The sequence below is a fragment of the Nothoprocta perdicaria genome, unplaced genomic scaffold, assembly GCF_003342845.1.
Source record: "Nothoprocta perdicaria isolate Ctin4 unplaced genomic scaffold, notPer1 scaffold_111, whole genome shotgun sequence".
NCBI classification, from domain to species: Eukaryota; Metazoa; Chordata; class Aves; order Tinamiformes; family Tinamidae; genus Nothoprocta; species Nothoprocta perdicaria.
This window is the reverse complement of record NW_020454217.1, coordinates 1946990-1973186: the sequence shown is the minus strand read 5'-3', so window position 1 is coordinate 1973186 and position 26197 is coordinate 1946990. Positions and strand designations below refer to the sequence as shown.

The window sequence follows — 26197 nt, the reverse complement described above, 5'->3', positions numbered from 1 at the left end:
GGCCACGCAGGGCAACGGTCGCGCCGCCGCCCAGCTGGGGTTGCCGAGCCGGGGTCACCTTCCGCCCCGCCCCGCGCCGCGCCGCCCGTACCTGCCCCGCGCGCGCGGCGCCGGCAGCGCCTACTCGGCGGCGAGGAGCAGCATAGGGAGCGCCGGGCGGGGGGGACGCAGCAGCCGCGGAGGAGAACGGGGAAGGGGAGAAGGGGTCTCTCCCCAGGGGACCTTTAGCGCCTTTAGGCGGCGGGACTACATTTCCCAGCGCGCCGCGCGCGCCGCGGCTCGTGCTTGGCGCAGGCGCAGCGCGGTGAGTGGGCGGCGCCGCGGCCGCCGCTCGGCTCTTACCTCACAGAGGAGCCACGGTCGCCTCCCCCCCTCCCGGAACCCGCCAACGGTCGCGGCCCAGAGCGGCCCCGTCCGGAGCCGCCCGGGCGAGCGGCCCCCGCTCGTCCCCGCCCTCCCGCGCAGGGAGGGGCGGCCGCGGGAAGGCGGCCGCGCCGCCGCTTCCCCGGCGCCGCCCCCCTCCGCCGGCGCCGCGGCGAGGCCCGCTCCTCCTCCCGCCGCCGCGGAAGCGCGGCCTGGCCGCAGCCATGTCCGAGGAGACGGGCCTGGCGCTGCCGCAGACCATGGACAGGTAGGGGCGGCGCGGGCGACTCCGCTCGGGCCTCCCGGGAGCGCGGGGGGGCAGCGCGGGGTAACGCGGCCGCGCTGCCCCCTGCGCAGCCGTGACCGCGCTGGGAAGGTCGGGGGCTCCAGCAAATCCTGTGAGCGCCCTTTGGGGTGCGACCTAAAGACAAAAACAGCTGCATTCGAAGCAAAGCTATTGCGCCTTAAATGTAGACAAGGGCTGATGTTTAGATCCTCTTTACTACACTTACCCTTTATGCTTTTCTGCGAATATGCAGCACTTTGGTCTCTTCTACTGGGGACTGGTGATTCGAGTTAACCGTGAAGCACTTAAAGCCCAGCCCCATAAACAATGAATAAGCGTGGATGGTGTGTTATTGCAGGAGGTGTGATGGGCCTTATTGCAGGAGGGATTGCAGAAGGCAGGGGCCTGACACGAACTGATGAACCTCTCCTGATGAACCTACCAGGCTTTCATCACAAGGAAGCAAAAACCCCCACGTTTTTCCTTCTTTTCAGGTCATCTCTAAGGAAAGAGGATTTAGTGAAATAGAAACTCTCATCAGGCAACTGATAGTGAGGTAAACTGTGTGAGGCAGGGGTAGAGCTACAGACAGCCTTGAGGATGAGGAATTTCAATTTGATGTAGATAGAGAATAAAAGAGTTAAGGGGAAGGAGAAAGAGAAAGCTGATTATTTTGGAAACACTGAAGTGATGAAAAATGGGTAATCTAGATTGACACCTGTCAAGGAGGATAGCATTCAGGAGACTATGAATGTCTTTTGCAAGAAGAAACAATAAGAAGATGGGTTTTTAGAGATACTATCAGGAAAATGTTTAGCCTGGCATATCTCCTCTGAACGTAAGGAATACAGGGCATGAGGTGGGTGGAGGATGGTAGCATTGTTATGGAGGAAGTTTTTTTAATAAAAAAGATCAGGAAGAGAATCAGCTTCTCTGCAGCTAACATTCTCATCTTTCTTCTGAAGTTTGTACTCTTCACGATGCACATTTTTTCAGAGGCCTAGAAAGTCACAGTATTTCGAGTGAATGTCTCACTGCTTAGTATCATGTCTTGAAGTCCTTAGTTAATCCCATTGAAACTATTTGTGAGATGGTGTTGTGCAGACTGCAAATAGATCCAACTTGATTGGCATTAATTTGTAAAATAGAAGCCTTTTTCTGGTGCTTGTGGCAGTGTTTGGGGCTGTGTCATGCAAGAGCCTGCAAAAAATCTGTCTTTTTTGGCATTTTTTGTATATCCTTGAAGAGAAAAGGATTACTATTGACATTGTTGCAGCAAATTGTATTAAAAAAAATTGTGGAATATTATGTGGGGCGTTTAGTTAAAGGTTATCAGTTATTAAAGTTATCAGTTATTAAAGTTAAAGGTTTAGTTAAAAGTTATCACGAAAGACTAGTTAATAAAAAAAAAATGGAAACTTGGTACAACTAGTTAGAAAAGTTTCCATATTTTATTAAGTAGCGGCCAAACCAGTTTACTGTCCTTTAATTCTTAGATATGTGATTGATATTCTTAATCCTTTCTTTCAGCTTTGCAAAAACTACTGTGCACATATCTAGCCCTTTTCAAAGATATTTTCCAGTAAAGGAAGATCAACAGAGTTGATAATATGCAACAGTTAGAAAGAGAGCCCTGCTTCCTGGGCAGCAAGAATAGTAGAAGAAATAATAATAATAATAATAAATAATAATAAAAAATAAACTTTACACATTAAGGAAGTTACGAAAAGAAGGACTAGAGCTTTCATATTCATTGGGCTCAGTTTAAGAGACTTTAGCAACAGTAGCATGGGAAGTAGAGAACAGAGTGGTAAGAAGCCAACTATTTAGAATTTTAATTTAGAGTACAGCCCAATATCAGTAGAAGGATTTTGAAGCAAGAGACCTCTAAAAGCACACAGAAGTGTACTTCTTTTGTGTAGAAGCACACTTCTGTGGTTTTTTTTTTTAAGTTGAAAATATTTGGATTGCTTCAGTGTAAAGTATTTTAATAACATTTCAAAATTGTTGCTTAGCATTCCTCATTCTTTCACATCATTTATGTTCTTTCTTACTTTATTGTCATTATGCAATTTCAGTATGGAAATAACACGTTATTAATAAAAGGGTAAAGAACTGTAAAGAACTTTTCAAATGCAAATTGACTTTCCTGTTGCCCTAGTCATATTTTTAAAGCAGAGATTATGCATTTTACTTTTTCTTTAATGGTAATAGCTACATCCTATCAGTTTGCCATTTTATAGTTCTCTGTTGTACCCTGCATGTTATTGCCAGGGCCTTGGTTGCCTGTGATGCTGTTGCACTAGGCCTTCTCTCAGAACACTTGAGTTGGGGATTGCCAGAACTGCTGATAGTTCTTCTTTCCTCATGTTTGTTTTGATATGCAGCTTTTTGTGTGTATGTGTTTTAGTTGGATTGTTGCTTTTTGAAGTGGCAGCATTTGAAAAGTTCATTTTTAATAACCTTAAATGAAGGCAGTGGCAAGACCATTCTGTCAACCTGCAGTTTGCATGTTAGCTCTGAGTGCTGCATACTGGTATAACGCCTACATGGTGTAAATATTTGATTAATACAGTAATATAGTGGAAGAAGTCAGTGTTTTGTTTTCTGTTTTAAGATCATTAGATTTATCATAAATGTGTCATCTCTATTACCTCTAATTTATTTTCTGGTTTGAAAATGATCAATTTGCTGTCTTCCATAAATGAATATTTAATCACACACCACCTTTTTCCTCTCTGTCATGGACTATTTCTGCCTTGCTTGGTGTGTCAATGCTAACATGTACCCATGTTATCCTTCCTTTTTTAAAGGAGACAATTCAACTGGAATTGTGAATAGCCTTCTCACACAATTAAAATAAATTCAGCATTGCATCTGGTTTAAGAAATTACTTATCCTTTCAAGAGGAGAATACTGTTGCAGCTAAGTTTCTTGTTTTGCCAGAGCATGGATTTGTCAGAAAGATGCTAGCAATGAGACTCAAAAGTTGAAAAAAATAAACCAACAGCAACAACAAATAAAAACAAATCTGTGTGTTTTTAAGTTTTCAGAACTTGTGGTCTGATTCTGTGGTGCTTATTACTGCTATTACATATGCAATGCCTTTATGCATCTCATTCAGCTGTTCATCTTATTCCAGTTAGCATCTGGGTAGTTGTTTTGGTTTGAATTTTGTCCTTGGCCTTTTCTAAAGTGTGAGCATTGATTGGGATTTATTCGTACTATTAACTGTTCGATGCTTCAAGTCATGGGTTAAGATTGAGACCTTTAGGCTGCAAACCTGGCAATGTAATTAGTGTAGCTAGTGCAGTGTGGCCCTCCATTCTAGATTTGAAGCCTTTATTCATAACTCCCTACACTGCTGATGGATTTTGTGTGCTGTTAGTTGTCTCACTGGCCAACATTGACCCCTCAATAAAACTCTAATAAGAGTGGAGCTCAACCACGTAAGAGATGCAGAATAAACCAAGGAAAGCACTTTGAAGAACAGGCTTTGTGTAAGGTTTTTTGTTTGTTTTGGGTTCTTTTTCGTTTGTTTGTTTTCAAATTATTTATTCTGCTTTGGTGGATCAGGTTTGCCTCCCTTCACTGCCCTGCCCCAAGGAATTGATTAACTTCCCACACAATACAACCAGTGTAACAGAGGTTAAGATTGTTGTTGGAAGAGGACTTGCCATGGCTTTCAGCTGATGCCTTTGAGCCTTTAGAAGTATGTGACTTTCTGTTCTTCCTTTAGAGTAGGATCTACACACTTGGAAAGAAATGACCACATCCATAGAGGACGGGCTGTTCTGGGCTCATGTCTGCTAGAAAGGAAATGGGCTTCTACTCTTAGCTGGTAGGAAAGTGAAGTTGATGCAGGGAGAAAAACAGGGTTATCCCTGCCTTGGACAAGGTTTCTCTTAGCACAGGCAAGCTTAGCTACACTTTATTCCTGACTCTCTGTTCTTGCTGCTGTTTTAACTTCTCTGCTAGTTGCTTTGTTTCTTGCTTAGACTTTATCATGAACAATACCTTCTGTATTTCAAGAATTGAGTATTGAGAAACCATAATGTATCTCACGTAGCTGGCTTTTGTGTTTATCTCATTTTAAATGGCTGCTCCTGGGATCTGAATACTTTGTTTAGAAGTGGATATTTTATATTGGACTAATTCAGTTACCCTTCTGTGTAGGATATAATTACAGCAAGCCATGTGCTGAGTGCTTGTGATTGTTCTGCTGGTGAGTCATGCAGGGTCGTCTCTGCTGAGAGCAGAGGAGAGTCACTTAATGCTGTGATCAGGCATCTTGAAGTCCTGTTCACATTTATATGGACTGCCCAGCCTTCCTAATTTTCACTACTTGCCAAATTTGGATGGTTATTTTTGCTGCTCTTTAGCTATTAATGCCCCGATGGAGTGCTTTATGTTTTTTTTGCTTTATTTAAAATTTTGTATTAAAAAAATTGCACATTGAGAATCAAGTTGAAGAATCATCTCTGTTATATAAACTCTGAATTCAAAGCAATTTGCTTGCTTTGGACTCTTCCCTGCAAATTCCTGCAGCTTTAGGACTGCACTTCCTATTTTTCTTCCTATTTTTATAGAAAGAACAAAATGAACAAATGGCTTATCCTGTAAGATAGGTTTAACCATGTAGGTGTATGTACAAAAAAGTTAAAATTCTTATTTCTTATATGATTATTTTATCTAAGTGCTAAGAAAGCTAATAGCCTTAAGTTTTGGGTTCTTAAATGTTTGAGTCAATGTTAATAGATTTTAACCTGAAGATTAATTTACGTTTTAAAATTACCTGTGTGATACTGAAGAGATGCTGCAGGAATCTGAGTTCATGTAATACCCACTCTTTGAATGAAATTCAACTTGGTTATTTTGGGCTTTTAGCTTTTGCTTGTCATAGAAGCAGTTTAATGTTTAATGTCATAGGAGCAGATGGGTACAGCTTTAGGCAGCTCAAAACTGCTGCCTTCTGCATGTATGCTGCTTCTGATGTTTGTAACATCTGTCAACTACTTTGTAATGCATATCACAAATACCATTGCATTTTCTGGTGCAACTCTCTTCCCTTCGTTCCCAAATGCTCAAATTCAAATAGTTTAATGCTTGATTAGTGGAAACTAATTGTCTGTCTTTATTTTTAAAGACCAGCAGCTGCATTTAACATTCTAGTGTAAAACAGCAACTTAAAATATTCTGATGCTGTTCTCTGAAAGTATAAGTATGTTTAGTGCTTGTTTAAGGAGGCTGGGAAGTAAAGGCTAACCTTCTGTTGTGGAAAAGTAAATCCCGCAAAAGAGATAGGAGATACTTTAATGTTTGTTATTCCTTGGCACAGAATTTGAAGAAATAAAGGTTCTAGTTAAATTCCCTTAACTCAGTTTAACTCTTGCTGTGATATGTGGATCAATCATCTTGGTTATTGATGGGGGGAAATTGATATTGCTAATCAAGTGACGTAGCTAATAGCACAATTCTGACACAGCAATGAAGTAATTGGGCAGTAATACTTAACCTTGGCCCATGAGCAGCATTACCAAGGAACCAGTTTGTTGTAAACATCTTTATTATGCTATTATGATAAGCTGTAATGTTGATAGGTTACAATTCTATAATGTTGAAAGGTTCTTTTCTGTGAAATATGGTCTGGGGAACCTCTTGAGTGTATAATTAAGTTTATAACAGTGTGTTAGCAGAGCATCTTATCATACTCTGAATCTTTTTTTCAACTAAGAAAGAGCTTCCAGTATTTTAGAGCTTCAGACTGATTTTTCTATTGTGTACATTGATATTTGTCACGTGAACCTTCCTCTATCCTCTATTCAACTCTCTTTATTTAGAATTACAAGGACAGCCAAAGAAATGATTTTATGTACATTGTTCTTTATTTCTTTATTTTTTCTAACATTTTTTTCCTAACATTGGCGTTGTTTAAGTGTTACTATGTTCTGTCTAACTGCAGAGGATATTGACTGAGCTACTGAAAACAATGACTCATGTGCTCTTGATATATTTTTTTCCTTCCCAAATACAGTAGAATTCAGGTCATGATAACTATGATCAAGGGTATAGCTAAAGATGTTTTTTCAAGGAGGCTTCAGATTGAAGTTTTTGATAGATATGATTATTTCTGTTATCCGGCAGGTATATTTGAGCTGTTGGTAACCACAGAAACGGTCAAAAAGTAAAGCTTAACACGTAATGAAATACAGATAGTATGTTCCTAAGGAATGGTACCGTTTTCCTTTTACTCAATCTGGCAGTATTGCTAGAAGGAAGAATTGTTCTTACAGCCTCAAGTACTAATCCATTCTTCTTTAAATAATCTCGTATTTGTGCACAAGTCAGGCACTCTAGCCACTCAAAAACAGGAGATGTTCTGCCGTACTAACAGGTCATGTTACCAATGAACATGTGTAGCCTTCTTGCCACCTGGGGTTCTTGAAGTGTCTTAAATGTCCTAAGTGCTTTTTTTTCTTCAGCCAGGGTAAATACCTGGGTATGGATTCTCGCTGATCCAGCCTTGCACTTCTTCTGTTATGCTTTGACACTGTGCTGTTCTGCAGCTAGACATTGCAAGGAGCAAGACTTGGAGAGTTTTCTTCTGGTTTTCGTTTATTGTCTCATCATTGGAGCTTCCAGGCAACTTCTTCACATTCCAGTACAATACTGGGAATAGTGCAGGCAAATTATTACTGAAACATAAGAAAAGTGTTTAAGGGAACATCCAAGGAAGTAATTTTAAAATGCTCTCTAAAATGAAATTTGCTAGTTGTCCTAAGTCCTCTATTGCTTTCTAGATTAATGAGTACCACTATTTTTGTCAAACCCTGCTAAGGCAATTTGTTTTCCTTATTTAGCATGCTGTCTGTATTATTAAAAAAAAGTTTAAGGAATCGACTTACTGCTATGAGAATTCTTCAGTCTTTTCTATGCATAGATATTATTTGTTCAGCTTCCCTTTTCAAATAACTTTCAAACCGTATTTCAGTTTGGGAAGTAATTTGTGTATGTGGTTGGGGGTGCTTTTTACTGTAGTTAGTCACTTAGATTTCTTCCTGAGTCTCACTAGAGTAGTCAAGTGCTGCTGCCCTCTAGCTGACGCTCAGTATTTTAAATTATTAGAGTTGTGTTCCAAGGTGCTAATTATGATTATAATTTTTTATCATATTTGAGCAGTAGTTTTACAGCTTTACCTAATTAAGTGTTTTAGAACAGCTCTGGATTTTTTCTTTGTTATCCCCTTTAAGAAATAAAACAAATGTATGTAACAGCAAAGTTTTTATTTAATACTTTGGTGATTCCTTAGTCTTTCCCTTTGGAAAAATGGGAGAGTATGATAATATTAAAGTCTTTCAGAACAGTGAATTTTGAGGCCTTTTCAAAAGGTCTATGCCTTAAAAAAAAAAAAAAAGTCATGACAATTTGTTTTGTTCATAATTCAAATGTAACGTATGGGGCTTTACTGATATTCTGGTTTTGTTGGTTGTTTTCTCCTCTTTCCTCTGACAAGTCCATCTTGTCTTTGACAAGCTAAGAACTAAATGCAGTGAGAACTTGGAAAGGGCTTGACTATGTTGTATCTCAATCTGTGGGGAATTTCTAATATGCAGAGGGGCAAAAGTAAAGGGTCTTTTTCAGCCTGGCAGCTTGGCAGGGTTTTGCTAATGTGCTTTGCTTTGACAGCCCAGGGCTGTGTGTGTGCATGTGCTGAAATAAAACTTTGTGTGTGATTGAAGTGTTGGGCAATTGGGCAGATAAAGGTTGGGAAAGCTGGTAGCTTTCTGGAAAATCACTGTGGTTGGACTAGTTTCTCTACTATCCGTTAACAACAAAATGGAAAAATCCTGGAACTTGTTATTTTTTTCAAATCATTGAAAATAAAAACATGCATCTCTCTTTCTTTTCTCCTACTAATATCTGCAACTGTTTGTTCTAATTAGTTCATATATTTCTATGTAATCTTAGCTGGGGATTGAACAGCTTTCCCAAGTCAGTGTATGTCAGTGGAGCATGAATCATAGTGGCAGTTTAGAAGGGCAGACAGAGGATGTGGGTGTGCTTAGAAGAATCATCCTGAGAATAATTATTCCAGCATAAAAATCATTATAAGTCATCAGTGTTAATGATGTCATTAGTTGCAAGAGAAAATAGAACCCTAAATTCAAGCCTTGGCAAACTGTGCATTGTTATCTTTCAGTTTACGGAATATTTAATTTATCTTAAAGTTCTGCATTAGATTTGTTAAGAGTGTTATCTTTTTTCCTGAGAGCAGATGAAGCAGCTAGTGTGTCGTTCTCATTCTTCACTATTGAAATAAGAGGTAAATTAAGTTTCTTTCTTCAGTGGATATTAAAGAAGAATACTGAAATTACAATGCAAAACCATAGCATGGAGGAGAAGTTAACTGGAAAGATGTGTTAAAAATCATCTATACAGCATTAGATGATACGGCTCTTTTATACTGCTAAAATCATTAATGGTAATTGTTCATTGAAACTGTGAAAAAAGTGTTTTTTTTCTGTTTGTTTTTAATTTCTACTATGAATTCATTTTAATGGAGCAGTAGCAGATCTAGCTTAAGCATGCATTGTCTTGCAGGGTACAAACATAAGAAAACAATCTCAAAACTTCAAAGCTATAATAGTGTTTAAAATACTATTAATTTAGTTAGGTAGTGTGCGTTACTGTCACACTGATTATTTTTTCTGTATATTTGAGTAGGTTAATTGCTGTGAAGAAAAAAAAAATATTTTATTTGCTTTATTAAGAAGTCTAAAATGTCACCTTCCTAATTAGGAGCAGAGTTGGGTGGCTGCAGCTTCTAGCAGAGTTCTAGTTTTTGCAAGGAAAGGTCTAGTAGTTTATTTTGTTTTTTTCCTCTTCTCTGGGAGAGTTTAAAGGAAGACCAGGATCAACTTTCATATGCAGCCTGCCATCTTATATCAGCGGCTAATGTGTGTTAAATGACTCTGTTTGTATCTGATCACCGAAGACTGCGTAGGTGTGTCTTTGTATGTACACATTTATGTGTCTATACCTAGGCTGAACATGGCCCTGCAGCACATAAAGCCTTGGGCTGGTCGGGTACAGCAGGATGGACAGTGGCTGACACTCAAGCATTTGATTTTATCCACACGCTATAAAGTTGCCAACAAGATCCTCTGAGCTGTCCTTTATTCACGTCTGCCTTTATATAGTGCAGTCAGCTCAAGCTCAGACTATTTCTCCTTACTTGGAACTAAAGTTGAGTTTATATATCAGCAACTTTTGGTAATCACCAGATCCTTCTTGTACCCTTTCTGTTTTCCATGTTTTGCTTATGCTTTTGATGATTGTCTGCTTACTGCCTTTTAGTTGTTCATGGCTCGAGTTGTTTAATATCTTGACAAATACCTAGTTTGGAGTTCAGAGCTCTTGCGTGGTGTGGCCATATGCTCACCCCATATTTTCTTTTTTTTTGACCTTTTCCTGATGCTTTTGATGAAAGCACTACTTGTATAGTCAAGACTAGATTCCTGTTGTTTCTAGATTTCTGTCAGCTGCTGCTGAGAATTGGGGATTGGGTCATATTAGCTACAGAAACTTCCCTTTAAGACTTCCTTTCAAGGAGACAGCACATTTTCTAGTGTAACGATCCAGTCTAGCATATGGCTGCCATATCAAGCTGCTTTAAAAAGGATACCCAGAAATCATGATGAAACATCCTCTGAGACTGCCAGCTTTACAGTGATCTCCCCTTGCTTTTTGCAGGAGGGGAGTGGGGAATTCCCACCACTAGGACAGTATTAGGACCTTTTTTTAGGGATTTAATAGACCCCTTGTGTTGAAGATGAAGTATTTTATGCTGTGAGTGATAATCAGGGCAAATGCTGGAGAAATAGTGGTGCTTGCTGTATATTCCTGAAAGGTGCTGGCTTCATCTGCTAACTGGTGTGCTGGGCAGGAACTATATGCAATCTGTTATTGAGCTCGCCTTGTTGCCTTAGATTTTTGCGGCTGAACCCTTATCTTTCAGCACAGGGATGCCATGTGAGGTAGTGTTCCCTTCTTCACAGCCTTTATCAGGAACATGCAGGCGACACTCGTGGTCCCTTGTGACCAGAAACTGGCCCTCCTGCATGAGACGCTTTCTCCTGCAGAATCATTCCTATGCTGGAAGAGGAGGTAAAAAAGCAGTAGCATTTGCAGTGAAGCATTTTCCTCCTTACATTTTCTCAGAGGGGAAGTTGCTATTTTCTCATCATAAAATCCTTAATAGCTCCAAAGCAGCTAACCTGTGTTGTCTTTTGCTAGGTAACTTTCCTGATCTTCTGATGCTCCAGTCTTCCCACTTGCATATGACTTCTGTGATGTTGGCATATTTAATGGAAATTTATTACTGTTTTTCATCAATGATATTTTATCTGTTAGCAGAGACAGCGCATAAAACACTTTATCACAGACACCCATGAAGATTTGTGCTCTTCCAAACAGCCGGTTGGTGGGTCATCCTTTGGAACAGTCCTTTTCCATGGCGAGGTATTGAAATGGTTTTCAGGTCATTTCTTCCAAGATGTACTTTCATGCTGCACTGCATTGGCTTGCCATGCTGTCATTGGTAACAGTTGTACTCCTTTTTTTTTTTTTTTCCCCGCTTTTTCTTTCCTTTCAGATATGAAATTTAATTGCATTAAGGTATTAAATCAGTTACTACCTAGCAAAAAAAAAAAAAAAAAAAGATACTTCACTACCAGCAAATTCCTGCTGTGCTGACAGAATTATATATACAATTATATATCACATATTATATATTATGTAATTGAAATGCAGAAAAGGTTTCTATAAAAGATACTGTTTTCATCTTTCAAAGGATCTGTAATTGGAGTAAAAAAGCTTCTTGGCTCATAGTTCTAGAGGACTTCTTGCATATTCAGATCTGCAGTTCTCATGGTTATGAAGTGCTAGGTATTGCAAAAAGCAATTTTTTCCCAGAGGAGAAGTTCTGTGTCTTTACTTGCAGTACATACATCTGTGGCCCTCAGCACTGGAAAAACATCCAAGGTATTTTGCCTCATCTCTTGCAGCACTGCACCATAGCAGTGCTGTCCAAATGCCGTTAGTCATCTTCCCTTAATTGTTGCGAACACAATTGTGAACCATGCTGATAGGGCATTAAAGATCTGAAAACCCTTTTGTCTTGAAAATTAAGCTGTGCTGCAAGGAATTCTGCTCCCACCCATCTCGTCTCTCATCTGAGACTGCTTGGAGAGAAGAAATAACCTTGAGAAAGAGTTTAAATGCCTAAAGCAGCACACTGCCTGCCTCTAGTGAAGCTTGTTGGTACTGATGCATCCTGATGGTGTTCAGGAACTAAGAGTGTACGACTTCCTTAGGGATGAAGAACTTGTAATTTGGAGCAATCTGTTTTTAGGCAGGCCTTGACTTGATATTAGGACAAGCTTTTTTGATTAGTCATGTAACATTTGGAATGTGGGATCTTCAGTGTTAATGCAGCTTCTGCCGCGTACACTTCGTTCTTAACACACACAGTGTCCTGAAAAAGTTTATGTGTGGTCGAGTGAAGCGGATGCACTAAATGAGTTATTCTTGGAGTGAGAATAGAATTTTTGAGATTGGAGAGCTTTAGATGCTAGTGAGCTGAATTTAAAAGGCAGTTAAAATACGTTCAAGGCTGAAGTAATGATATTTCTTTTTTTTTCTTTTTTGCCAAGAAAATGTGGAAAAATACATTAGTGTTATTGATTTGGCTCTGTAGAAAGTCATCAAGGAAAGAGGTTTGAGTTTCTATCAAACAACGCTTTGTTCTACCTTGTCAGCCTTTTCTATTTCAGGTTATCTGAGTAGCAACCTGATTCAGTAGTAAGAATCAAGGTCATATTTTATTCAGTACAAGAAAATGGAAAATCTGGCAAGAGCCAAGATACTTGTTTTGAAATGGTTTTATTTAGCTCTTTCTGCTACAGCCGCTGTCAATAGAAAGCGATAAAGCTGATGACAGAATACAAGCAATTAGCTGTTCATTATTCATGACGTGCTAAAGGTGTAAGTCCATAAAGGATTTTGTTATTCTCTTCATGGCTCTGTCTGGCTTTCAAATATAGCTGGAGTTGCCTGGCAGGAGATTAGATGAAAGAAAAGATGTGTTTTTGTTTGTTTTTAAACCTTAACAAAAAAATTGCACAGAATTTAGTCTGCAGAGCTTTCATGGACTAATTCAGTAAAGTTGTAATGTGGCAGGACTGTGCTCATGCTTAAAACCAATGCAATTAGAAGAGACTCTAGAATAGATTCTAGATTTAGAGGCTGGGTGCCATCACATCTTAGCGCAGCCCACAGATCTGACAAGCTCTATTGTGAAGACCTTAATATTTTTTGTTGCTATTGTTGTTGCTTTTAAAAAAAAGGCTAAATTGCAAATTTAGAGACGTTGCAGTGAAATTTTTCTCTGAAGGTAGCCAACAACAAAACTGTATAAAGAAGGATCATCAGTAGCATTGTGTTACATTGTTTTTTCTTCCAGGAAATGTTTTTTCCTTTAATGCAAGCAGAAATTTAACAAACCTGCTTAGAACTTCAGCCCCTCGAGAAGTCCCTGGTCTAGCGCAGTCAATGAAGCTGTCTGCCTTGCTTCATAAAAAATGTGCGTTGAAGGGTGGTCTTGGCATTTTCATCCAGTTTCTCACCAGTTGTGCCTGATCTGTTTTTCTTCCTGCTTAGAAGGGTTAACAGGTCCGTCCTTTTAGGACTGCAATGTGGGCATCCAGGTACTGTGAAAGTAAAAAGAATATATGGTATCACAGGAGTGCCTCCCGTCAGAATTCTCTGGGGTGGTTTTTGTTTGTTTGTTCTTCCTCTTTTTTTCTTTTAATTAAATTTTTTTTTAAATAAAAAAAAAGTCAGACATCAGCTGCACATTAGTATTAAGATGAATGGAACAAATTGCAGTTTTGATTCAAGAAGTTAGGCTGCAAAATGAATAGCCGCCCTGAAGACAAACTGATGCAGCTCAAGTTTGAGAGCTTTCAAAGGAGGAAAGTAGAGGCAACTGTTGCTTTGGGAGGGTCTGGTCTGATGTTGGTCTCCTGCTGTGCATGTCATTTCCTTCTAAGGTCTGCCAGGTTTGCAATGTTGTTGTTTTTAAAGGGGGTAGAAAGGGAGAGGGAAAATCTCTAGCACACGTAAAGCTGAGTAGAAATTTGTCAGGTTAAGTTTGGTGATCTGGTCTGCAGTGAATATGCCTCTGTTTAGTCACAGCTCAAGGCAGCGTGTGACAAACTGGCACACGTTTCTGAACTGCACTTTGTTCTCCCCGGTGCTGGCAGAGGTTAGAAGTGGCTTGCAGGAGGGCAGGAACAAAAATATGGAGGAGAGGGAATAAGAGTGAGGAGGAGCTGAGAAGCCGAAACAAGGGCAAAATTTCATGGTAGGGGAGCACTTAAGGCACAGGAGGAAGGCTAATAACTGTCAACAAATGCCAGGGGAGGGAGAGGAAAAGGCATCATTAGCCATTGTAACACGTTTTCATGGAGAAATGACAATTGTGATCACTCTTTGTGAATCTTAACGTTCTTTTGTTTGATAATAAAAAGCTGTGAAATTTGCTGGTGCTCTCTGAATTGCCATCTGTTAGTAGTTGCACATGAGAAGCCTTTTACTGTTTCATGTTAATCACATTTCTCAAGTTGTGGGAACAAAACAGCAACATGAAAATAGTTCCGCAAAACTGTTTACAAGATGATCTCTGAGACTACCTTGGTAGTTAGATGGTAGGGATGCTTTTGGAATGTGCTTTTATAAAAAGGTAACTATGAATTATTCATATAAAACTTCTTAAAATGAAGTAGATTAGCTTTGCAAGAAGGTCATTAGTCATTAGATACTAGTTTAATCTCAACTTCACAATTCAGTATGAAAGTTATGGAAGTTCGTAGATGTTATTTCACTGTAAAAATAAATAATTGTTGTGGCCGTGTATTTGGTATTTTGCTAGTTTTGATGCATGTTTCGCTTTCTTTTGTAAGCTGGAAAAGTCTCCAGCAACCTGCCCTAATGCTCGGAGTAGCTCTCAGGGCATTCTTAGCATTAGCTCTCTCCAGGTCATGTAGCCTCTCACGCTGGCATTTCTCCCTTTCCTAAGGGATTTATTGAGTAATAAATTAAACTCAAATACTTTGAAGAACTATCTGGTTATAAAAATTAAAGAACAGAACTTTCTGTAGTGAAGAAGAATAATGTCTTGGAAATACTTTATAATTTTATTTTAATATCAATATTCATATAATATCAATATTTTAACATGAAGACTTATACATTGAATTATTCAGAGACTGAATACTGTAATCTCTGTTATTTACCTTATAAATTTTAGTTAGTAATTCAAAATACATTAGAAACAGCTGCTTACTTGTCTAAGATGATAACACACCCAAACTAGATTGTGGTACAGAGTATTTGTGGTGGTTAAGAATAAATGAAGAAGCATAATCCTGTCTAGGTGCAGGTTTTGTAAACGTCTTTACTTGTGAAACTTTATTTTAAATGCTTAAAAGTAGGATTAAAAGCAGGAGCAAATATAAATGACTTTTCCTCCTCTTCCTGTGATTACAGAAGCTGCTGGGTTTGCTTTGCTACCGATGAGGATGATCGGACAGCGGAGTGGGTGAGACCTTGCAGGTGCAGGGGATCCACGAAATGGGTTCATCAGACTTGTCTACAGCGCTGGGTGGATGAAAAGCAGAGAGGAAACAGTACTGCTAGAGTTGCTTGTCCTCAGTGCAATGCAGAATATTTAATAGTATTTCCAAAGCTAGGTAAGAAATGGACCACTTCAATTTCAAACAAAAATATAACGAGCTATTTCTTTGTATGGTTCCTGTATTTTTTTTCTTTCCTTTTTTTTGTCAGTTCCGTTGAAATTGTTTTCATTCTGCTCCCCAAGCAGAAACAATTTGTTCTGCACACATCTGTGTTGCCTTAGTTAATTATATCGTAAAGATTGTTTCCCTAGTTAGGTCTATTGATAAGTCTTAAGTGATTGACCTATTTAAACTTAGGATTAATGTGATTCTTTTTTTCCTTGCTGAGCAAAGAGGGACTTTCAGCAATTGACACATTAGCACATTAAAACCTGCCAGATTTATTGAGCCTGCAGAGAAACTGTTATCAAAGGAAATTTAAGGGAAGGAACCTTGCTGAGCAAGATGATGCATTACCTGAAACCATATTTTCATTCTGCTTAGGAAGTATTCAAGAGTGAATATTGTTCTAGATTGAAGACGTAAGAATATTTGTATTTGGTTGTTAGGCAGTGTTCTAGGTTGCTTTGTCAAGGTGAAAGAGAAGCTGGAGAGATTCTTGCAGAATCTACTTAGATGAGATGCAAGGAAGACCCTGCACAGTATATCTCAAATATTTTTAAAATAGCAGTGGTTGCCATTTTTCCAGAGCGGGGCTGCAATTCATCCATATTTTCTACAAGAGGGTATTGATTAGGTCAAGAAAAAAAATGTAGCCGAGTAAACTGTACTGTTATTCTCCTTTCTTGCATATAAGATGAAATAACTGCCAATTTAACACCTAGAATATCTTACACATAAACAAAATACTGTAAAGATGAATTTGTCTGTTCCCATCTGATTCTGTTGTTCCTGATTCACCTTTACATCAGTTCTGTGTTTGCTTATCCTGTGAAGCTCTTTCTGCAACTGCTATAGCTGCAAACTTAAATTTTGATTAAATTAGCACTTAAAGTGCTGTATAGCGAGTAAATTTTAGGGAATTTCAAAGACAACACTTTACAGCTTGTCATTTTCCAGTCAGTTTTAACATAGTGATTGAAAATACCTTGTGGTAGTAGCTCTTAGAAACAGAGCCCCTTTGTTAATAAATGGCCTGACTCAATTATGAGGACAGGAAATTTGGTATGGGTGAACATATCGACAGGGTGGAGCATGCTGAGGCATGGTAAAGAAAATGATACAGTAAATTGATGATACTAAAAATATAAAACATGTTAACTTACTAATAAGATACTTATATAGCAGTCCTTAAGTCAGTTTTCCTGTAAGGGTGAGTGAGTTTTCCAAACAGTTTTCCAGCTTACTTTCAGTGCCTGTGAGAACCCTTCAGGATGTGCAAACTCCTGTGCACTTAGTATGTGCAGTTATGACCTTGGTGCCACCTTCCACATACTGTTAGATAAGTCTGGAAAGTCAAATAACAGTTGAACAGTCTGTTCTTTTTTATTTTTTTTATTAAAATGTTCCCTCTTTGGAAACGTGATAGGATACTTGAGAATGAATTATCTATATAATTAAGCTTTGTTAGTTATATTGGAAGGCAAGAGCTGGTGAGATGCTTACTGTCTTGCAAGCCATCAAGGAAGATGCTGCCAACCCTTAAAGCTAGAGCTTCAACTAAAACAAGGAATACACATAACACTAGAAGAGGCACAGAAAGGCAACCAAAATACATGAATAGTAGGGTAAAAACTGGAAGATGCAGCAGAGTTGGAATAGAGATTGTGTTGAAAAAGTGTCTAAGCTGTTTAGGGCTGCTTAGCACAGTGGGATACATAATTTACTCAATTTGCATTACTTTTGTCAAGATTACATATCACTTATATAGATGTTTTTAAATTGTACCCTCTGCACTATGGTATTTGCACAAATATCAGTTTGCTGCAATCCTTGTATAAAGTGTCTGGATGTCACCACTACTGTTTACATTAAATGTTAAATGCTGTACTGTCCTTTTTAAAAATGAAAAATGGAGAGTACTTTACAGAAAAGTAATACTGATTTTTTAGAAGAATTTTCATTAATGATTTTAGCAGGGGAAGAAAAAAAAATTAGACAAGACCTGTAGTGCAAATTGGCTCAAAGACAGTCTTTATGTAGAACCGTGTTTGCGGCACCGTGGCAAGACACTAAGTTATCAACCGTACTTGTTTATTTTCCATTCGGGTATGGAATAGTTAAGGTATTTGTTATAAAACATGAAAATATATTGTTTTTTTAGCTAATTTTTCAGGAGGGTGAAAACTTAACATCTCTTTCTAGAACAAATGAATTTACTAGGATTAGCCTGATTAGGCCCCTTCTGGCTACACATGTACGCAGTAAAGCCCCAGTGCAGCCTCAGTGCTGTAACCAGCATGTTTCTCTCTGAAGGATGTTGCAGTGAATGGAATGAGAGGTGGAAGCAAGTGAGGAGTTTAGCCCAGTAGCTTTTTACCTGCCTGTTCTCACGTGAACAGCACACGTGGGCTGTCAGGCTCCTGTTTTGCCACGTTTACGCTTTCTTGGCAGCAATGTGTGCTGAGAGCTTGCTTCAGGATGTTTCTATACACATCTTGAAACTTTACTTCTCTTTATCATAGGTCCAGTTGTTTACGTTTTGGATCTTGCAGATCGGCTGATCTCAAAGGCATGTCCGTTTGCTGCAGCTGGAATAATGGTGGGCTCTATCTACTGGACAGCTGTTACCTATGGAGCTGTGACAGTGATGCAGGTACACATATATTCTCCAAATCCTACCATTTCTGGAAAACAGGTTTTTTCTTTCTTTTTAATCTATTAAAAGCCTTCTTCCTAGTTTAACCTGTGCTTTAGCTGCTCTTAGCCTTTGCAGTGCAGTTAACAAATTTGCCAGCTAGGCAGATAGAAAGCTTTTTACTTTTAACTGATCAAGCATAGGGCTACAGCTAATGAAGCTCATTACTGTGCACAGCACAGCCAGCAGCAGTAATAAGCTGGCAAACTCCGCTATTAATGCCTGGCCTTCAACCAAGGGTGTCTCATTGTTCACATTTGGCATAAGATCCATCTCTTGTTTACCTAAGGAAATAAAAAGTTGATGCTAATGCTCAAACATTTGAGATATAGTGAATTTTTCATGAGCTTACCAGTTTTGTTTTCTTCTTGTGGAGAAGACTTGTATGCTCTGAATTGTGTAACTCATGCAAAAACAACAAATGCAAAATGCTGTGTATTAATGGTTAAGTACTTTAACCTGCATGGTTTCAAGTCACATAGGAGCTCTTTCTTCTCTTGAATTGTATGGTCTACCCATTTACTCCTACCTGTCACTGTCATAAGATTTTGTGCCACATGGTTCTGTTGGCACATGTCCTTGGAGCAGAAATGCGTGTGGCGATAACCAGTTGAAGTGGAGGCCAGCTGAGCTGCTGCAGTCTCTCTGATGGTAACGTGGCCCATGTCAACAGGCTGCATAAAAATCAGATAATGACATTTAATGCCTCCTCCCTTCCAGTGGGTGATTCTCCAAATTACATACATAGGAGTCTTCTTTGCTTTTTGTTCTTGTTGTGGCTCTTACAGGAACATTGCAGTAAATGCAGAATTTAGCAAATCTTGATCTACTTGCTCGCTGCTCTACTGAACCTCTTCTGTAGGGACCTTCATGACTTTCCTTGGTTGAAGGACCAGAGAAGCACAAAAGCAATTCTTAAGCTTCAAACAGAGAACGACAAAACAAGAAATGGGCGTTGTGGCTGCAGTGGTAGGCTAAGCCCGAAGGAATAATCTTTTGGCAACCACAACATCAGTTATTCCTATTTGTTGAAACTGTGGTTAAAAAACGGCTTCCCGTTTTAGAAGAAGAGATGGAAAGTTTTTTCAAAACAAGGCTAAAGTAGATGCCAGACCACAGTGTTTTCAGCCTGTACCTTCTTTCTCCCAGTCCCACCTATTCCTGCTACCAAGTACTGTGTGTGTGTCTGTCTCTCTGGTTTTGTTTGCTTTTTCCTATTGTCACATGGTTTTGACATCTCCTGCAAGGGAAGACTCTGCCAATTTTTCCATATCTGGATAAACAGCAATAAAAGAGACATCAGGAAGCCCAGTGCCTGACAAATGCAATAATTACACTTTTAATGGGTTTGGTCTTTCTAGAGGCCTATGAGAAACGTCATGAGAGACTATTTCCTCCAGAAACGCTTAACAGGAACTAAATTCCTGTTAACATTTAGTAATTCTTATCTTGAGACAAAGCTGGAGGAAATCTACCATTGTGTTATTTATTTTTTCCTTGGATTATCAGACTGACTTTGAGACTTTATATAATAGCTATGTACTTGAATCCAGCTGTAACTTCTCTGCTTTTCTGAAGTATTAGATTTTTTCCCTCTTCAAACTTGCCTCATTTCTGAAGAAAAGACAAAGAGAAGTTAGTCTAATAGTTGGTTTGGCTTCCTACAGGCCTGCTGCACTTCAGATCAAGTGAGAAATGTGTTCCCTTTAGGAGAGAGGGAAAAAGAGCTTCCTTTGGAAGTAGTTAATATATGTGTGTTTCAAAGAACAAATTCTGATTTTTATTATGCCAGCAGATTTTTATTATGCCAGTCTTTGTTGCTTCAATAATGACCTAGTCTAATATTTCCTTTAAAACAGAACTAACTGTTTGAAAATAAGGTGCAAATAAAGATATGCAGTTACTTCAGCTAGAGTGAAAAATAACGTACCACTTTTGCATGATTTCGAGAACTAATAGTTCTTAATGCTGCAATTTCTGCATCTACTATTATAAAATAGATTGAATTGTTCTTGATGTACAATGTTTTGAGATGATTGCTATCAATTAATTTTTTAAATAGTTACATCTGATTTTGATTGTAGGATTAGGCTTAATCATTCTACACTCGTATGTTTTCCTAGACATTTTGGAAGACCTTATTTTTATATTTCATATATATGTACTTTAAAGTAAAAATGCGTGGCCAGTCCCAGTCAAACCAGGTGCTCGAGCAGTGTGGTCTCTGCTTGTGAACTCAGCGGCATTTGTCAGTTACCCAGTCAACTTCTTGTCTGTTTTCCAGGTTGTGGGTCATAAAGAAGGTCTCGATGTCATGGAGAGAGCTGATCCTTTATTTCTTCTGATTGGACTTCCCACCATCCCAGTCATGCTAATATTGGGCAAGATGATTCGATGGGAAGACTACGTGCTCAGACTGTGGCGCAAATACTCTAATAAACTACAGATTTTGAACAGCATCTTTCCAGGTAATGGGATGAAACAAGTCGGAGCTTGTGCCTTCAGGAGCTGGGTGCAGACAAGTAGTTTTCAGCCCTGCTAAGTAGGGGTCATATCTTGTCTCTGCTTGGATTGTGCGCATGCAGTACCTGGCTGGAGGAGGAGCAGAGGGTAAACAGGGTTTCAGTTAAGGGCCTCAGCCCTTTGCCCTCCTCCCTGCACCTGGCTGCTACTTTGAAACTCGAAAGGAGGACAATTGAATGGAAATAAAATATTTGCTAAGGAGAGGGTCACTAATTAAAAAATAGAGAGCAAAGCCAGTTTTCTTGGTGTGTCCTGTGCTCTGTTTGTGGCAGAGGCAAAGGCAGGTTTTCGTGCAGCTTTCTGTGAGCTGTTGGCAGCAGTGCCTCTGTAACGAATCCCTCTTTTCCTCCTGCTCGTCCCTCCAGGCATTGGATGCCCCGTCCCTCGTATTCCAGCGGAGGCCAACCCGCTCGCGGATCACGTCTCTGCTACTCGTATCCTCTGCGGAGCGCTCGTTTTCCCAACCATCGCCACGATAGTTGGCAAACTGATGTTCAGCAGCGTTAACTCAAATTTACAAAGGACAATCTTGGTAAGATTTGGTATTGCTTGTTTCATAAGTTTCATAAGGCTGTAATAATATTATAGGAATGTGAAGGTAAGTTGTGGGTGGGTGTTAAGGAAATGGAGCATCAACTGCACTAGAACTGAACAGCATTTTTTATGGTAGGATCTTGGCAGTGGACAGGCATCGTGTTGTGTATGTGAGACCGACCTGCTATCACAGAAACTGATCTCAGTTCTAGGCAGGGTAGAAACCTGCAGCTGGTGCTAGTCAGATCTTACCAGTGATCTAATGGTGAGAATGAAGGTGAGAAACTGGTGTCTTTTAAGAACAGTCAGCGCAAGGGAATGCTCAGGGTTTGTACGTTAGCCTTTTGGTATTAGCTTCTGAGTGCGAAGTCTCTGAAAGCATCCCCTTATTTCTTTTAATAAAGAGGGGAAAAAGGAGCTTTTTGGGGAACCTGAATGCAAGGGAAGAGTGAGGAGGCGCCTGTGGCCGTCGGTGTGGGCTAAAGGAGAACCGACTCCTAGCATCTGGTCGGGTTTGGAAATTCCTGGATGAGGGTGCAACCTTTCTAAAAAGGCCTCCTGGTTTACAAAGGCAGGTTTTGATCTCGCCCCACGCTTGCCTTTGGCAAGTGGACTTTGCCAGTCTGACTGTGGAAATGGTAACTAATATTTTGTCTTGTATAATATTTGTTCAGAGAAGGGAAGAAGAACAAATAGATCCCCGCATTTTACTTTTGTTCCTCAAATAGGATAGATTTTGACTTTTTAGAATATTTGTCAAACTGCCGAGCAAATAGAAGCTTTCAAAAAGATTTATAGACTCTGTATGTAATCGCTTTATGTAACATGAACCTCAGTAATACTGCATTGTGACAGAAAATGTTACGCCTGTGATGCTCATTTGGAATTGTCCTAATTAGCTTGACTTCAAAAGAAACGCTATTTGATCAGAAAATAAACAGTCTTTTGCCAGAAGTCTCTATTTAAAAAGATATTTTGCAATGATATGATACTAAACTCTGCAGGTTTTCAAAATCTCCTTTTCTTTCAGGGTGGAATTGCTTTTGTTGCTATAAAAGGAGCTTTTAAAGTTTACTTCAAACAGCAGCAATATTTGCGCCAAGCTCACCGCAAAATTCTAAATTATCCTGAGCAAGAAGGAGCATAAGGCTGGGACGTCTGAAGTTGTACAGATTCATCTGAGAGACTTCCTTGTTGTGTTGATTCCATCATTATTGCACAGTAGTGGAGAATTGTGATAACTTGCTGCTCGTATTTTTTTTTTCCTTTTAAAATAAAGCACTGTCTTGTGGCAGGGTAAAATCTTTCAGCAACCACTGAACCTAAGAATGTGACTTGTTTTCATTATTTGGGGGTATTTCTGTTGGGCAAGAGGCTTCTGAATTGCTTTCTTTGAGCCAAAATGCTGAATGAAAAGAAAAAGCATCAACTGCAGAGAACAAAATATTTTAAACTGTGTAGCTAATTAAAAACGTTGGCATGTCCAAATGCCTTTCCTATACTGTGTTTCCATACCCAGGCAAATCCAGTTCCTCACTTGAGATGGGGATTTTTTGAAAGGAAATATGAGTCATTACCAAGGAGAAGTGATTGTGGCTTTACTGGCCAATAAAGGTTTCCTTTTTCTTTCTCTTGATGTGAAACAGGGAGTGTAAGACAGTGAGAAGACAGAGCAGAGGCAGATGATGGATCACTTTCTAGAGGACCCGTATATGTGTCAACTTTAGCCACCAAAGTACTAGGTTTTAAAATGAGCATGGCTTGTAGGTGATTATTACTGTCCAGGTGTTTCTTAAGCAGTGCCTAGTGTTACTTCTCGTGGCACTTTTGCTGTTTTGTACCTGGTACTAGATAACATTGTTTTTCCATTCACATAAATTAGAAGGAGCAGTCAGTTTCAGCCACTTGGTTTGTAATTAGTTTGGTTTTAGAACAGTTGTTCTGTAATTTCAAGTGTATCTGCTGTTCCTTTTGATTGGGTAAGTATCTGCACAAGTAAAAATAGCAGAAATGTGAGCAAACAACATTGGACATTAAAGCAATGTTTAAACTGACAGACCCCGCTCAGCTCTGCATCAGGACTGGCCTTTCCCCGGCAGCTCCCCTGGGAGGAAACCAGGCCAGGAGCCTTGGCTGAAGGGGGGGCTGCGCTCCGGGGTTCCCATCGGAGCGGGGCCCATTCCTGGGGCTTGGATGGTGGAAGGCAGCAGCCTGGCTCCTTTCTGTAAGGGATGGATATTAAGTGTGTGATAACCTAAGTTAATTTATTTATACAGTAAGCTTTACTGTTACAATATGTGCGGAGTAGCCTGCTGAGGAAGACATTAGCACTTCAGTTATTTGACATATTTATAAACTTAACTTCAACAGAAATAAACTACAAGAAGCTAAATTTTGACAAGCGTTAATATAGCTATTTGTCAGACCAGACTTAACCTAGTTTTTAATACTTGAAGTCCTCGTTTTACCACCTCTTTGTTGTTTTTCTCCAGGTTCTTTTTTTCTTGTTCATGGTAGGATGTCAGATGCACAGGGAAAGGGAAAAACTGTATTGTAGTGGGAGTATCTATAAACAAACCTGGCTCTTCAGCAGAAAAGACGTAAATACAGAGTGGGCTTCATATTTGATTGCAATAATGTATGTTAGTGACATTCAAAATATGGTACCTTTTCTATGGTATGTTTATCTTAAATACTGCAATGTAATATTTTAGAATTGTATAAAAATGTATATAATTGCCAACTAGTATTCAAAATGACAGGTATTGCGAATAATACATTCATATCAAATACTTTGAGGTTCTTGCTATAACTGAAGAATTACTATAATCTTGTAGGTCTGCTGATTATATTTGTCTTAGAGTGGGCTGACTTTTATATTAAATCTTTAAATATACAGCAGCAACCTCAGAAAGTTGCTGCTTTCTGTAAGATAGTCTTAAAACAATGTAATACATTTTTCTTACAGAATTCCTCATTTGGAGAACATCTTTTCAGTGGTCTTCACTGTATATATTTCCAACCAATTTATTACTGTTTTTTAAAGTCTCATGAAGAATTGAATGATGCAAATTAGTGGTTTTGAAACTTGTTCAATTGAAAAGCTCATTGTCTTCTCTGAAAATTGAAGCTATTGTAAAATATAATTGCAAAAACACTGTATGAATTATAAAACAATTTAACTGGGCGACAGAAGGTCATTTCTTTGATTACTATGTTGTAAATCTTGTTTTTAGTATTGCAGACTATAGTCATGTTGAATTAGGTTGAATAAATATTTTTTACATTCCTTAGTGTATTTTGTCAATTGAACAAAACCAAAACTAATGAAAAATTCACATAGCTAAGGATTTATAAAATTAATTTTATGTTGATAGCTTAAATATCTTAGTGATGGAAGAGCATATAGAGAAGCATGTATTTCAAGTCTTTAAGCTCCCACTTAAGTATATTGTATATTTGCCTTTCTAGTGATCAGTGAAGGCCTATGGAAACACATCTCAAATATCTCAGATGGCCAAACAGTGTCATTTAAAGCAAAACACTGTCTGAACATGAACAGGGAACAGAAGCTGGGACAGGGAGTTGCTGCCCATCTCTGGGCTGGCTGACGTGCACTGACCTCAGGCGGCAATTCCTGTGCAGGGGACACGGCTCCGTCTGCTGTGTCCCGCAGCCGGGATGCGGGGAGGCTGCCCTGTCTCCAGCACATGGGGAGCTCTGGCCACTGCGACTTGTTATCCCCAAACATGTCCTCTTTGTGGAGTGATTTGTATTGATGGAGACAACTGGGAGCCACAAGAGACTTTGATCCATTTAGCAAATGCTGTTGATGCTGTGCTTAAAGCCTGCTGGAGAGAGGGAAGATGAGGGCTGCTCCCAGACCCAAGCTGGGAATTCTGAAAAATTACCTGCACAATTTATTTGTTTATTTAGCATCTTTTATTTATTTATTTAGTATCTCCTTTCCTCCATATCCTTGCAAAGCAAATGTTATGTTCAGGGTGGTTCAGGTTTCTTTTTTTCTTAGTAGATGGGGACGTCTTCAGATTTGTTTCCATCATAATTTGGGGAAATCAGAAGCCAGGGCTCCTTAATGAGTTGTTTTGCAATTCCTGCAGCATTTTGACTACTTCGGGAAGCTTAGACTTTCTCTGCAGTGCTCTGTGGTAGACTGTTCTATTGGAAGGGCCACTGAACCCCATTCTGGGCTGCTTTGTCGCATTAGAATTCTTTCTGCTTTACAAATTTGCAGAAGTCCAAGGTAGGGGTGGTTTTTTTTGTTGGTGGTGGGTTTTTGTTTGTTTGTTTGTTTGTTTTGTTTTGTTTTGTTTTTGTTTTTTTAAATTCATTTTAGGCCCTTTTCAAGAGCTTGAGTACCATAGCTCCTTTCCCAGAAAGGGACTAGGTACAGCATAGTCCAAGGAGACTACTTCTGCAAGTAAAAGATTGTTTTGTGCTGTGGAATGCCCTGTAAACAGGGATGAACAATTTCTGCTGGATCTTGCCCCTGTAGCTCTAATTTTGAGGCTTTTTTGTCTATTCTGGCTAGTTAGTTACTTGTATGCTAAGGATATTAAGTTGCTTTTGCACCTCTGAGTGTTATGAGCAGAAAGGAGTTGAATTTCTAGTTGGACAATACTAAGTAATTCAGGAGAAAAAAATCCAGTCCAGAATCCCTACAAGCAAATTGGAGATATGACTTGAAACTGCCTCAACTAAACAGCAGCACCTGTCAAAACAGATCTGGCAGGCACTTCATTTTGTGCTGGATGACTAAGCCACGGAAAAGCAATTGCCTCGGCAGAGGGCCTCTATAGAAACTACTGTGCTTATTTAAAAATATATTATGAGGCTTATTTCTAGTTGCAGAACACAACCTGTGGTAGAGCATGCACCATCTCTGGTGCTTTTGCTCCTGCAGCTTTGCTGGAG

At 39.3% G+C, this 26197-nt stretch overlaps 1 protein-coding gene across 3 annotated transcripts; it reads left to right on the top strand.

Moving 5' to 3' along the window:
• The first annotated feature begins 582 nt into the window (after window positions 1–582).
• On the top strand, window positions 583–24528 carry MARCH5 (membrane associated ring-CH-type finger 5). Of its 3 annotated transcripts, none has more exons than XM_026051296.1 (6): window positions 583–631; window positions 15260–15462; window positions 18033–18163; window positions 20490–20673; window positions 21094–21260; window positions 22293–24528. In XM_026051296.1, the coding sequence occupies exons 1-6, from the start codon at window positions 588–590 to the stop codon at window positions 22407–22409; spliced, it is 846 nt and encodes a 281-aa protein (XP_025907081.1). In that variant the 5' UTR covers window positions 583–587; the 3' UTR covers window positions 22410–24528. The 3 variants fall into 3 exon arrangements, with proteins under 3 accessions (XP_025907081.1, XP_025907092.1, XP_025907070.1); XM_026051307.1 differs by lacking the exon at window positions 583–631 and adding an exon at window positions 11070–11170 and having other exon boundaries at window positions 18063–18163; XM_026051285.1 differs by lacking the exon at window positions 583–631 and adding an exon at window positions 11070–11170.
• The last annotated feature ends 1669 nt before the right edge of the window (window positions 24529–26197 follow it).